At 32.5% G+C, this 12,580-nt stretch overlaps 1 protein-coding gene across 2 annotated transcripts in view; it reads right to left on the reverse strand.

Annotated features, from left to right (window-relative positions):
- LOC139510171 (mucin-5AC-like) overlaps positions 1 to 12,580 on the reverse strand; it is a 219,098-nt gene that overhangs the window by 47,638 nt on the left and 158,880 nt on the right. For both annotated transcript variants that reach the window (XM_071296525.1, XM_071296526.1), the window contains 5 exons: positions 11,566 to 12,039; positions 7,459 to 7,551; positions 6,139 to 6,443; positions 5,245 to 5,395; positions 3,572 to 3,655 (listed from right to left, as the gene is read on the reverse strand). In XM_071296525.1, the coding sequence (XP_071152626.1) occupies positions 3,572 to 3,655; positions 5,245 to 5,395; positions 6,139 to 6,443; positions 7,459 to 7,551; positions 11,566 to 12,039 (1,107 nt within the window). The remainder of the gene's footprint in view (positions 1 to 3,571; positions 3,656 to 5,244; positions 5,396 to 6,138; positions 6,444 to 7,458; positions 7,552 to 11,565; positions 12,040 to 12,580) is intronic.

Below are 12,580 nucleotides of genomic sequence, written 5' to 3' on the forward strand. Positions count from 1 at the left end.
AGAATAATCTTTTAAATGAATGCAATATTTTTGTTATGCAATCATTATGTAATCAATTATTATGCAATTAATGGCAAAATCTTGGTCAGTTCACTTGAATGAATTTAGCTCTTTCATCTCTATAGCTACACAAATTTTTTTAACCTTATCTTAATCAACACAGCAGAAGCTCCAAAAGGGTGTCTCAAATAAAGGCTATCTTATTCCATTCTCTCATAAATTTGTAATTAGTGTAAACATCCTTACCACATAAAAGTAGCTAATGTATGATTAGGTGTAAAATTTTATCTATACATTCTATCCAAAATCTGAGACACACTTTTGTAGATAATGGCTCAAGGAACAACATATAATAAAATCAATCCTCTCGAGGGATCCATGAAAAAGCTAATTTCAATTGAAAGTGGAAATTTGTTGTAAAATTTTGTAGACACAGTTATCATTATAATTGATTACATAACTGTTGTATAATACTAACATTGCATTACTTTTGACAGAGTAATCTGTTAATAGCTATCCATAGATACCACTTTTATAAATTTTCAAGCTTTATAAAGAAAGTTACAGCATTTTAAAACTGGGGAATTGGAGGTATAAAATCTTTGTATTGTGCTACCTTAATAAGGTCAAAAGCCTTATTGAAATCTAAAAACACAGTACCATGGAAGTATTATATTATATAATTATCTAAATATTTTAACCATTCATCAACAAGTTTAATCAGCGCTGTTTGACATGAATGACCTTGCATGATCAATTTTAACAATATAACAAATATAACAATTTTTTATTGTTAAAGAATTCATATAACTGTGTCATGTGTATACATACATTTCTCTCAAATTTTTAGATATGGTATTTAAAAATAGAAATTGGACGATAATTGGAGGGAACATCTGTTGGACCTCCTTTGAGTATAGCAGTTATTCTTGCAAGTTTTAATTTTTGTGGAAAATGATTTGACGTTATACTTTTGATTATTAGAAAAGTTAGTGATGGCAATATTATCCCTGCACTTAGCTTTAAAAATTTGGGACCAATTCCATCTAAACCTGCAGATTTATTAATATTAAGGTGTTTTAGTTGTGAACAGATCTCTTTAACAGAAATGAGTTTGAATTTAAAATTTTTAATTTCCTTTAATTTTTTACAAGTAAAATTTTGTAGCATAGAAAAATCCATATCTGAAGTATCATTTCCTATAAGTTTTTCAGCTACAGAAGAAAAATAAACATTTAGTGTATTAACAATATCTGAGGTCAACAAATATAAATGGAAACCCCAAAACTAATTCAGACAAAAAAACCAGATAGGTCATGATAGCTTTATATCATAAACATTCTGATCAAAATATGATTAGGGTTTAGAAGGAGAGAAAGGTACACATGTGCACTATTGTGTACAGATATGACCCCAAATTAAACCAAATAAATCATTCAGATCAAGAAATGAAATTAATATGAAGCGAAACTTAAATCATTTTATTAAATGAAAGTGAAAGTTTGACTAAATTCTCTCAAGAGGTTTAGGAGCATTTAATTGTAGATACAAACAGACTCCCCTATCACTATGTAAAACCAGCTTTAACAAGCATTCTCAGTGAGTATTGCATGGGAATACATAGTCCCCCCACCCAGTTAAAAATTCATTGTATTGGAACAAAATTCTAACTTGATTTATAACTTGTCATCGTGTAAACTATATAACAAATATCAAGTCAAGAAGACAATTTTGTAAGACCGTTACTCTGCATAAAATATTCAAACCACAACAAAATTTGTACTATATCTGTATCTTGTCATTATACAAATATATACAAATATTTAAATCAATATCTTCAAGCATGACGAAAACAAGAAAGTGTCCCCCGTACACGGATGCCCCACTTGCACTATCATTTTCTATGATAAGTGGACCGTGAAATTGGGGTCAAAACTCTTATTTGGCATTAACATTAGAAAGATCATATCATAAGGAACATGTGTACTAAGTTTCAAGTTGATTGGACTTCAACTTCATCAAAAACTACCTTGACCAAAAACTTTAACCTGAAGCGAGACGAACGGACGTACGGTACAACAGACAGACGGACGAATGGACGTACAGACCAGAAAACATAATGCCCCTTTACTATTGTAGGTGGGGCATAAATTGTAGGTGGGGCATAAAAAGTGCATTCAACTGATTATTTGAGTTAATTTTTTAAGTCTAAGGATAAATTCACACAAAATCATCAGACTGTGACAAAATTCGAAATGAACCTGCAACTTGTCATGATTAAATAATAAAAAGCTGCGCCATGAGGGCTTGATATGCCTGTTGGCTTGTGTGTGAATTTTTATGTAATAATTATAAATAGTTTCCGACATACGGCCAGACATATGAACCCCCCCCCACCCCAACCCTTTTTTTTTTTACAAAAAAACTCAATTAACATAAAATAAATTTAGAATCATCACCAAAAAGTATACAGATCTTTAATTTAATATAACTAAGAAGTGTGTAAACTGAATTTTCTCTTTGAACTGAATTTTAATATGCGTATTGTTATGCGTTTACTTTTCTACATTGGCTAGAGGTAAAGGGGGAGGGTTGAGATCTCATAAACATGTTTAACCCTGCCACAATTTTGCGCCTGTCCCAAGTCAGAAGCCTTTGGCCTTTGTTAGTCTTGTATGATTTTTAATTTTAATTTCTTGTGTATAATTTGGAGTTTAGTATGACGTCCATTATCACTGTACTAGTATACATATTTTTTAAGGGGCCAGCTGAAGGACGCCTACGGGTGCGGGAGTTTCTCGCTACATTGAAGACCCATTGGTGGCCTTCGGTTGTTGTCTGCTCTATGGTCGGGTTGTTGTCGCTTTGACACATTCCCCATTTCCTTTCTCAATTTTAAAGTTTAAAGCAATAATCATAAATTGTTTTTGAGATACTGCGCGACATGTGAAAAAAAACCTTTTATTTTTACAAAAAACTCAATATTTCTAAAATGAAATTTTGAATCATAACCAAAAAGTATACAGATCTTTAGAATAATATAACTAAGAAGTGTGTAGAGTTTTAAGCAATAATCATGAATCGTTTTTGTGATATGGCACGACATGTGAAAACCCCTCCCCTTCTTTTTTTTACAAAATTCTCAATAACTCAAAAAATCAAAGAATCATCTTCAAAAAGTGTGAAAAAAACAACCCCCTGTTCTAGTTACAGATTCCCATAACTCAAAAAGTTTTAATCTTATTTTCAACAAAAAGTATACAGATTGTTTGACCATCATAAGATTTTTTTGAAACAACTATGTTCAGTTTCATGAAATTTGGATAAGTCGTTCTAAATTTATGATGTAACATGTTTCAGGCGTATGAAAATACACCAAATATCCAATAAAAATCTTCAAGCATGAAGAAATAAAAGTGTGGAATACTGATTAGCCAGACTGATGGATGGACAGACAGACAGACAGAGTACAAATCTTAAGACCCCTTTGACCTTTTTTTGTCAAGTGAAAATTTAAGACAAAGGTCTTTAATCAAAGCATCTTCATTTAGATATAAAATGTAATACTGACCGTCAATGGTTGTTGGTGGTTTGGATGGTATCTTCATTGTTGTCGTTGGTACAGGGGTTGGTGGTGTTGTTGAAGGAATTGTTGCTAAAATGTTAAAACAAAATATTTGAAAACCAATTTAAAACTGATTATAAAAAATTAACACATGATCATGTAAATGTATTTATCAAAAACAAAATAAGCATGCCAGCAAATCATATGGTCAATCCAAAAAAATCCTGCTGCTAGCTACCTCTTACTACAAGTTCTTATAAATTTATCACCTTTCAAAGTAAAATTAATTGCTCAGCTTAGCACAATTGGATACGACCACAGAGGTACATCCCTGAACATTTCTGGCAAAAATTGAACAAAATATTCAAGCTTGGTACAAGTCTGAATTTTTATTGTAATTAAATATTTGACACATTATAGTTTTCTGACACAGAATAAATATAGTCAAAAACTTGAAATTGGTTATATGATTTGAATTTATATTCAATTGAAGATTTCTTGCCTTTGTGTTTAGCAATACTTTGTAAATCTGTTTTCAGACTATATACCGGTACTAAGAATAAGCAAAATAAAATTGTGACCCAATTTTTCTTCAGAAAATTGACAATTTCTTTAATAATGGGGGGGGGGGGGAAATTGCCCCCTCCCCCCTCCTCTTTTTCCAAAAAAAATAATATTTGAAGAAATTTCTTTTTAATTTCTTAAATCTTGTGGAAACGCTCCCACCCCAATGAACCTTCCCCCCACCCCATTCAAAAAAATTTCAGAAAAAACTTAAATCCTTTACAAAAAAAAAAAAAAAAAAAAAAATTGAAGAAGTTTTCTTTTTGTAAAATGTGAGACCAATACCAATACGCTTTCTAATGTACCAGTACCAGAGTACTGATACACTCTCCAATGTACCAGTACCAGAGTACCAATACACTTTCTAACATACCAGTACCAATACACTTTCTAACGTACCAGTACCAATACACTTTCTTACATACCAGTACCAATACACTTTCTAACGTACCAGTACCAATACACTTTCTAACATACCAGTACCAATACACTTTCTAACGTACCAGTACCAATACACTTTCTAACGTACCAGTACCAATACACTTTCTTACATACCAGTACCAATACACTTTCTAACGTACCAGTACCAATACACTTTCTAACATACCAGTACCAATACACTTTCTAACATACCAGTACCAATACACTTTCTTACTTACCAGTACCAATACACTTTCTAACATACCAGTACCAATACACTTTCTAACATACCAGTACCAATACACTTTCTTACTTACCAGTACCAATACACTTTCTAACATACCAGTACCAATACACTTTCTAACATACCAGTACCAATACACTTTCTAACATACCAGTACCAATACACTTTCTAACATACCAGTACCAATACACTTTCTAACATACCAGTACCAATACACTTTCTTACTTACCAGTACCAATACACTTTCTTACTTACCAGTACCAATACACTCTCTAACATACCAGTACCAGTAGCAATGCATTAAAGACTTTAATATTTACTACTTATCCTTGAACACCTTTTCCCCATCAAACATATATTTTATATGTAAATAATACAGCAGTGGTTTTGACACTGAGTCCACTAGATCATAAAAAAATATTTCATGGTTAATAGATATTGCTCTACTTACTTGGATATGGAGTGAAACATCCATGGAGTTCAAACCTCATGGCAATCTTTCCATAGAAAGTTTGTGGATTGATTCTAATATAGCGAGCTTTAATTGGTGCCGTGAAAAAGTGGGTTACTGGTGTCACTGAGTCAAAGTTTCCACTAAATTGCTGCAAATAAAACTCTTTTTCTTTACAAACTAAATATTCAATACAATATTTAAAAAGAGTCAGTCAGATTGACATTTTACCAGATTTTCCTGCATGAAAATGATATTTGCAAATCAGGAACCCCAAACAGGATCAAATAAAAAACAACAACACCAGAATCCCAATAGCCACTAAGTTGCACATGTTATTTCTGTCCAAGGTCGAAGGGAAGGGCAACAACTACAAACATTTTTTTTGTTCTTAATCACTTTTCATAAATATCTTAGATATGCAGTGCAATTTCTGATATAATTAATATTTCAAACGGGGCATAACTTGTTAAAAATATTTGATCAGCACTTATTTTCAAAATTGTCCAAGACATTAATTACTGATATAAACCTATGATATAAGTTTCATGAAAATATGGCAAGAATTGTTTACACATTTCGTATTTAAGTTAAAGTGAATGATTTCTCTGCAACCTATTTTGAATAAAAATATAGTTCATACATTTGTTAGACCATTGTCTCTGCGTGTTTCTGTTTGTATGACGTTCAATGGTTTATCACCTGCTCATATGTAAATCACTTAAATTAAATTGCAATGAGGAATTCAAGGTTTACTTTTTGTTGTAGAAAATCTGTATTAAAACAGCAAATGATATCAAGAGTCAGCAATATATAATTTTGAAATTATTTCATTTTAAGAACACATGACCCCGAGTTGTATAATCAATGTCTGTTCTCAGGTTAAATCTTTACCTTCTTCTGGCCATTTTCCATGTATGTGTTCCAGTTGACTCCATCATTTGAGAAGAGGACAAAGTAAGATGACACATATGATGGAACTAAAGGTCGTCCCTGTGTAGTTACACCTGTTACAAAGGTTGGTTGTAAGAAGTCTACTTGTATGTACTGGTTTTTGTTATCTACACCAGCAATCCAGGAATTAGGACCATTCAGACGAGCATGTTCAGGGCTGGAGCTTGAACTTCTCTGTGAGGAAGCTGTTATCATCTCTCTTCTAATTGCTTCATTCTGCATACCCATTGGTACTTTGCAAGGTTCTACAAGAAGAAAATATATAATATATGACTTAACTGTTTATATAATACTCTTTAAAATTTAGAATGCACATTTAACTATCAATAAACAAAGTCATGCAAACAAACATGCCCAATATTTCAAATTTGATGAAATATAGTCAAGTCTATACCAAAAGCTATTTAAAGATTTTTTTGAAAATTAATTGAGCAAACCTGTGAGTTTGAACTCATGGTGGTGTGTAATCTACTCCAATCTTAATTGACAATGATAGCCATTTTTCTGCAAAATATCAGTGGTTTTCCATACATACAATGGCTTTTCTCCAACATAAAAATGGGCTGCCATGATATAGACAAGGATGACGAACTCCAACCAACAAACAACAGTTGGTATTAGTTACACATTTGGTATTTTGTTTGGGGTAACCCTCACTACTGTTGATGTCAGGTACAAATTTGGCATTGTCAGGTACACACTTGGTATTTTGTTTGGTGAAGTTACCTTAACTACAGTTGTTGTATAATTACATACTTGATATTTTGTTTGGTGAAGTAACCTTAACTACAGTTGTTGTATAATTACACACTTGGTATTTTGTTTGGTGAAGTAACCTTAACTACAGTTTAGTTGTTGTATAATTACACACTTGGTATTTTGTTTGGTGAAGTAACCTTAACTACAGTTGTTGTATAATTACACACTTGATATTTTGTTTGGTGAAGTAACCTTAACTACAGTTGTTGTACAATTACACACTTGGTATTTTGTTTGGTGAAGTAACCTTAACTACAGTTTAGTTGTTGTATAATTACACACTTGGTATTTTGTTTGGTGAAGTAACCTTAACTACAGTTGTTGTATAATTACACACTTGGTATTTTGTTTGGTGAAGTAACCTTAACTACAGTTGGTGTATAATTACACACTTGGTATTTTGTTTGGTGAAGTAACCTTAACTACAGTTGGTGTATAAGTACACACTTAATATTTTGTTTGGTGAAGTAAACTTGTAAACAATTGTTGTAAAGTACAAACCTGGTATTTCGTTTGTTGATGTAACCACAACAACAGTTGGCGTAAGCATTGGCGTTCCTTGTCCAGGAGCTGTAGGCGATGGTGTTGGATTTGCTGCAATGAAGTAATACATATATTTAAATACTGTCATTGTTACATATTATAGTTTATTGATAGATTTTTATTTGGATTTACATGCAATTAAATATTTGGAGCAAAAAGCAAAATAAGTACTCAATAGCAATATATGGTGAAGGTTCTGAGTATCATTAAATTCTAAATAAATGTATAGAAAAAGTTCCTGTAGTGAAATATATCATCTAGAAGAAAATTTAATAATGGAGGAACATTCACCATGACAAAACCCTTCGTCTATGGCATGACATGATCAAAATTATTTCATTCCTCTATTTCCATTCAAGGAATGGTGAACAGACTGATATATTGATTATCATGTTTATTTCATTGGAGAATGACTAATTTAATTAAAACTAGATGTGTCAAAGTGACACAGATGGCCCCGTCTCAAAATTTGAAAAATCTGCAATTTCAATAACACATGTGGACACAAACATGATGGTAGGCTCAAAATCTGGAGGCTCATAGAAAAAAGTCTGTATAACTGATTTTCAACAATTTGTAAATTTGTAAAACCTTAATTTTGGCAAAAATTAGCAGGGCAGAACGAAACTTAAACTTGATCTGGAACTCATCATGGTTAGCTCACATACCAAAAATCTGCCCAATATCTAAAAGCATTTAGAAAAAAGGTCCGTATAACTGTGATTTTCAAATATTTATAAAAGACCAAAGCCCCAAATTACAGCAAAAATTAGCCAAGCGGAACAAAACTTAAATTTGATCTATAGTTCATCTTGGTTATCTCACATGCCAAAAATCATCCCAATATCTGAAAGCATTTAGAAAAAAGTCTGTCTAACTGTGATTTACATCAATTTATCAAAGTCCAAAGCTTGTACATGTTGTAATTTAGGTAAAAATTAGCGGAACAGAACAAAATTTAAACTTGATCTGTAACTCATCATGGTTAACTCACATACCAAAAATCAGCCCAATATTTGAAGGTGTTTAGAAAAAAACTCTGTATAATGGTTTGTTGCTAAATGACGGAATGATGGAATTACGGACAAGGGTTAAACTATATGGCACCGACAACTTCATTGCGGGGTCATAATCATCAATTGTCATTTGTAACAATTCCAATACACCTTATCACTATTTGTCTGCCACTACTGGACATTACAAGGTTCGGGTAAAATTTTGACATGATAACAGAATACATCTGATGCCACAATGGGAAAATGATTGTTGTATGACGTCAAAAGTTCAAGCAGGACATATTCTCTGGTCAAGTAGGACAGATGACCACAAACTGTCCCTGAGGTAATATGCATCTTTAAATATGAATTCAAATCAGATGTCTGATGTATCAATTTGATTGTAAACCACACAATGAATTAATTAGGAATCACAATACAAAATTTCTTCAGTTTGTCTAGTAGCGGTTAATCAGTTAATTATCATTCATGCATTTGTATGCACTTGTCATATGTCAGGAGCCTGTTGTTCAGTAGTTGTCTTTTGTTTATGTTGTTGATAAGTGTTTCTGTTTTCTTGTTATTTATATAGGTTAGACCTGTGATTTTCCTGTTTAAATGGTTTTACACTAGTCATTGTTGGGGTCCTTTATAGCTTACTGTTTGGTATGAGCCAAGGCTCAGTGTTATAGGCCCGATTTTGACCTACAATATTTGATTTTTTTACACATTGTGACTTAGGTGGAGTGTTGTTTCATTGGCACTCATACCACATCTTCTTATTTCTATCTACATTTAAACATGTAAAGTGATACAATATTATCCATAATTGCTATACTCCTGTTAAAATTAGAGCCTGTGTTGCTCACCTGTGTCTGTTATGGTTTTGGAAATTATGTTACACAAGGTCAAAATCATAATATTAAAATAGTATTGAATACCCTAATAATAATTTTGAAGTTAAATTAAACGCAGAAGATTTTGAAAAATGTTTTCCCAAAATATTAAAGAAAGTGTTGCGGGGCCATATAAATGTTCAATATAACCCAATATTTAACTGCTACACTAAGCGCAGCTGGATACGACAGTTGACAGTTGACTTATTTGTAGATCTTTTTTGCTAAACACTATTGCTGTTAACAGTTAATCTCTATCTATAGTTTTTTGTCTAAGTAGTTTCAGAGGAGAAGATTTTTGAAAAAAAAACCCAAATTTTATGAAAAATTGTTAAAAATCTACTTTAAAGGGCAATAATTGCTTACATGGTCAATTGACAATTTTTGTCAGTTACCTTATTTGAAGATCTTACTTTGCTGAAAATTATTGTTGATTACAGTTTATCTCTATCTATAATGATATTCAAGATAATAACCAATAAAATTCTTAGCTGAGCGTAGCCTGATACGACCCCAAAGGTCGAACCCTGAACAGCAAATTTTGACACAATATACAAGCTTTATACTGTCTGAATTTGGATTGTGATCAAACTTTTGAATTAATATAGGTTTCTGACACAAAATAAATGTGGTCAAAGATCTTAAAAATTTATTGCGCAATATTGTGCAATTGAAGATTACTTCTTGAAAATTTTCGAAATTTTTTTGAAGAAATTAGAATGAACCCCCCAAAAATATGACACCCCCACCCCACCCACACCAGGAGTAATTACGCCTCAACTGAATCTCAGCTCCCTTTATAGTATGGAAACTTGTTGCACAATTTTAAAGAGATCCATACACTTAAACACAAGTTATTGTCTGGAAACTAGAAAAATGCTTGTTTTTGGCCCCTTTTTTGTCCCTAATTCTTGCATGTTTGGGGCTATTACCACATAACTCAATCCCAGTCTTCCCTTTGTGATATGGAACCTTGTGGTACAATGTCAGAGAGATCCATACACTTACACACAAGTTATTGTCAAGAAACTACAACATGCTTGTTTTTGTACCCCTAATTCCTAAACTCCCCAAAAATCCACTTTTTTTTTTAGTATTGAACCTGCTTGTAAAATTTCATAGAGATCCATTCACTTAAACCAAAATTATTATACGGAAACCAAATGTGTCTTCCGATGACGACCTCGACACAGATGGTGACACCATCATAGCATGAACCCCAAAAAATGTTTGTGATATCAGCCTCAAAATGGATTTTACCCTTATGTTCTATTGCTGCTAATGCAGACATGTTGGTTTGAAGTCAGGGTGGTTGGACACATTTATAAAACTAGATACACCAATAAAGATTGTGGATAAGGTTGGTAAAATTTGCACAGTAGTTTCAGAGAAGAAATGACGTACGGCTAGTGATGAGACAAGCTCACTTGGCCTTTTTGGCAAGGTGAGCTGAAAAGTAGACAAAATGAAAAATGGACAGAAAAGCAGACATCCTTGTCGCCTTGACACCATTTTCATTCTCAATGTTATCCTTACCTTCATTGTATACCATCTAGTCAAAAAGCAAAGGTTAACAATTATCATATGGTAAGTTTACATTTACAACAGTGGTTGTTGTTGGTTTATCTCTGTCATACTTTCGTAAATTGTTTATAAATTAGGCTGTTAGTTTTCAAATTGAATTGTTGCATATTTTTTTCATTTCAGGGCCTTTTAAAGCCCACTGTATGGTATTGGTTGGCTGTACAGTTGCCTATATCTGCTTACATCCGCTTCATTTGAACTGGTGGATACTTGTCTCTTTTTTCAATCATACTACATCTCCTTATTTTTATATTCATGACATTTATCTACATGTTTCACCCTCAATATTTTTTAGGAATGCAAAGCTAAAGCAGAAAATTCCTACTTTATCTTTTACAATCTCACTTCATAACTTATTCCATTTATTCTTTCTCAAAAATAATTGCAAGCAAAAACCCAAACCAACACATACATTTATGACTAATATATTTGTAATCTACCTACCTGTAATAAAAAGTATTCTGAGTGATTGAAAATGTTATAAATTCAAAAATTTATCTATCTGACTGACCATGACAATGATAAACAATACTGATAAGTTTTTATCTGTAAATAATTCTGGTTCTAACATTAATCAAATGAACACTCACCACTACACATGCAGAAATATCTGATTTGGTAGTCATCACAACCAACTGGGAAGTTATCTGCATTATTACAAATCATTCCTTGCTCCTTTGTACAGGACTGGATAGCACCTGTACTGTGGAATGGTATTCCAGTGGATGTCTGACATTCCACCTGCTTGATGGTTCCACCAGGACAGAATTTCTTTATTTCTGCAGAGGTCATTTTTTCATAATCTCCATTATTAGTATCTGGCTTGTCACGGTTGAGCCAGGATGACCATCTAGTGATACAAACACTTGGTTTAGGTGTTGGAGAATGAGCACTGTCACCAGTTGGTGATGGTGTTGGTGTACCTTGATTCAGTCCATTTGGCGATGGTGTTGGTGTGCCTTGATTCAGTCCATTTGGCGATGGCGTGGGAGATAGATGAACATCAGGACTTGGTGAAACCGTAGACTTATGGCCATCATTTCCATGACTCTTAGTTGGCAAATCTAACAACAACAGAAGTAAATTGATAGGTAAAATTAGAAACAAGTTCATTAATAAAAAACAAGCTGATAATGCTATTAGATATAGATAAATCAGGAATTGGAAAAAAGGATCAGTTGACAAATTGTCGTCTCTTGTTTCTGTAAAAAAGGATATTTCAGAGTTGTAAGTCAAAATGGGTTTGACCAATTTATCAAAGAGATATTTTGACACTGAAATAGGTAAAGAGCGGCTGTCTTTGCTCTTATGGAAAATAATACTTTAAATAGGGTGGGGCTTATGGAATCCCCTTGTTTTACCCCTCTTAGTATTTTAAATATTCTGAGTGTTTATGGTCAATCTTTAGAGCTATTTCTGTTTTAAAAAGCATATTTTTAATAGCATTATGCAATGTATAAAGATTTTTCTGCACTGATATTAGCTAATTTGTAGATAAAACCATCTCTCCATACTTAGTCGAAAGCTTTTTGAAAGTCCACAAAGCAAACATATGATTTATTTTTATTTTTATGAGGATATTTATTTACTAAAGTTTTTAATATA

Source organism: Mytilus edulis, chromosome 2, assembly GCF_963676685.1.
Source record: "Mytilus edulis chromosome 2, xbMytEdul2.2, whole genome shotgun sequence".
Taxonomy (NCBI): Eukaryota; Metazoa; Mollusca; class Bivalvia; order Mytilida; family Mytilidae; genus Mytilus; species Mytilus edulis.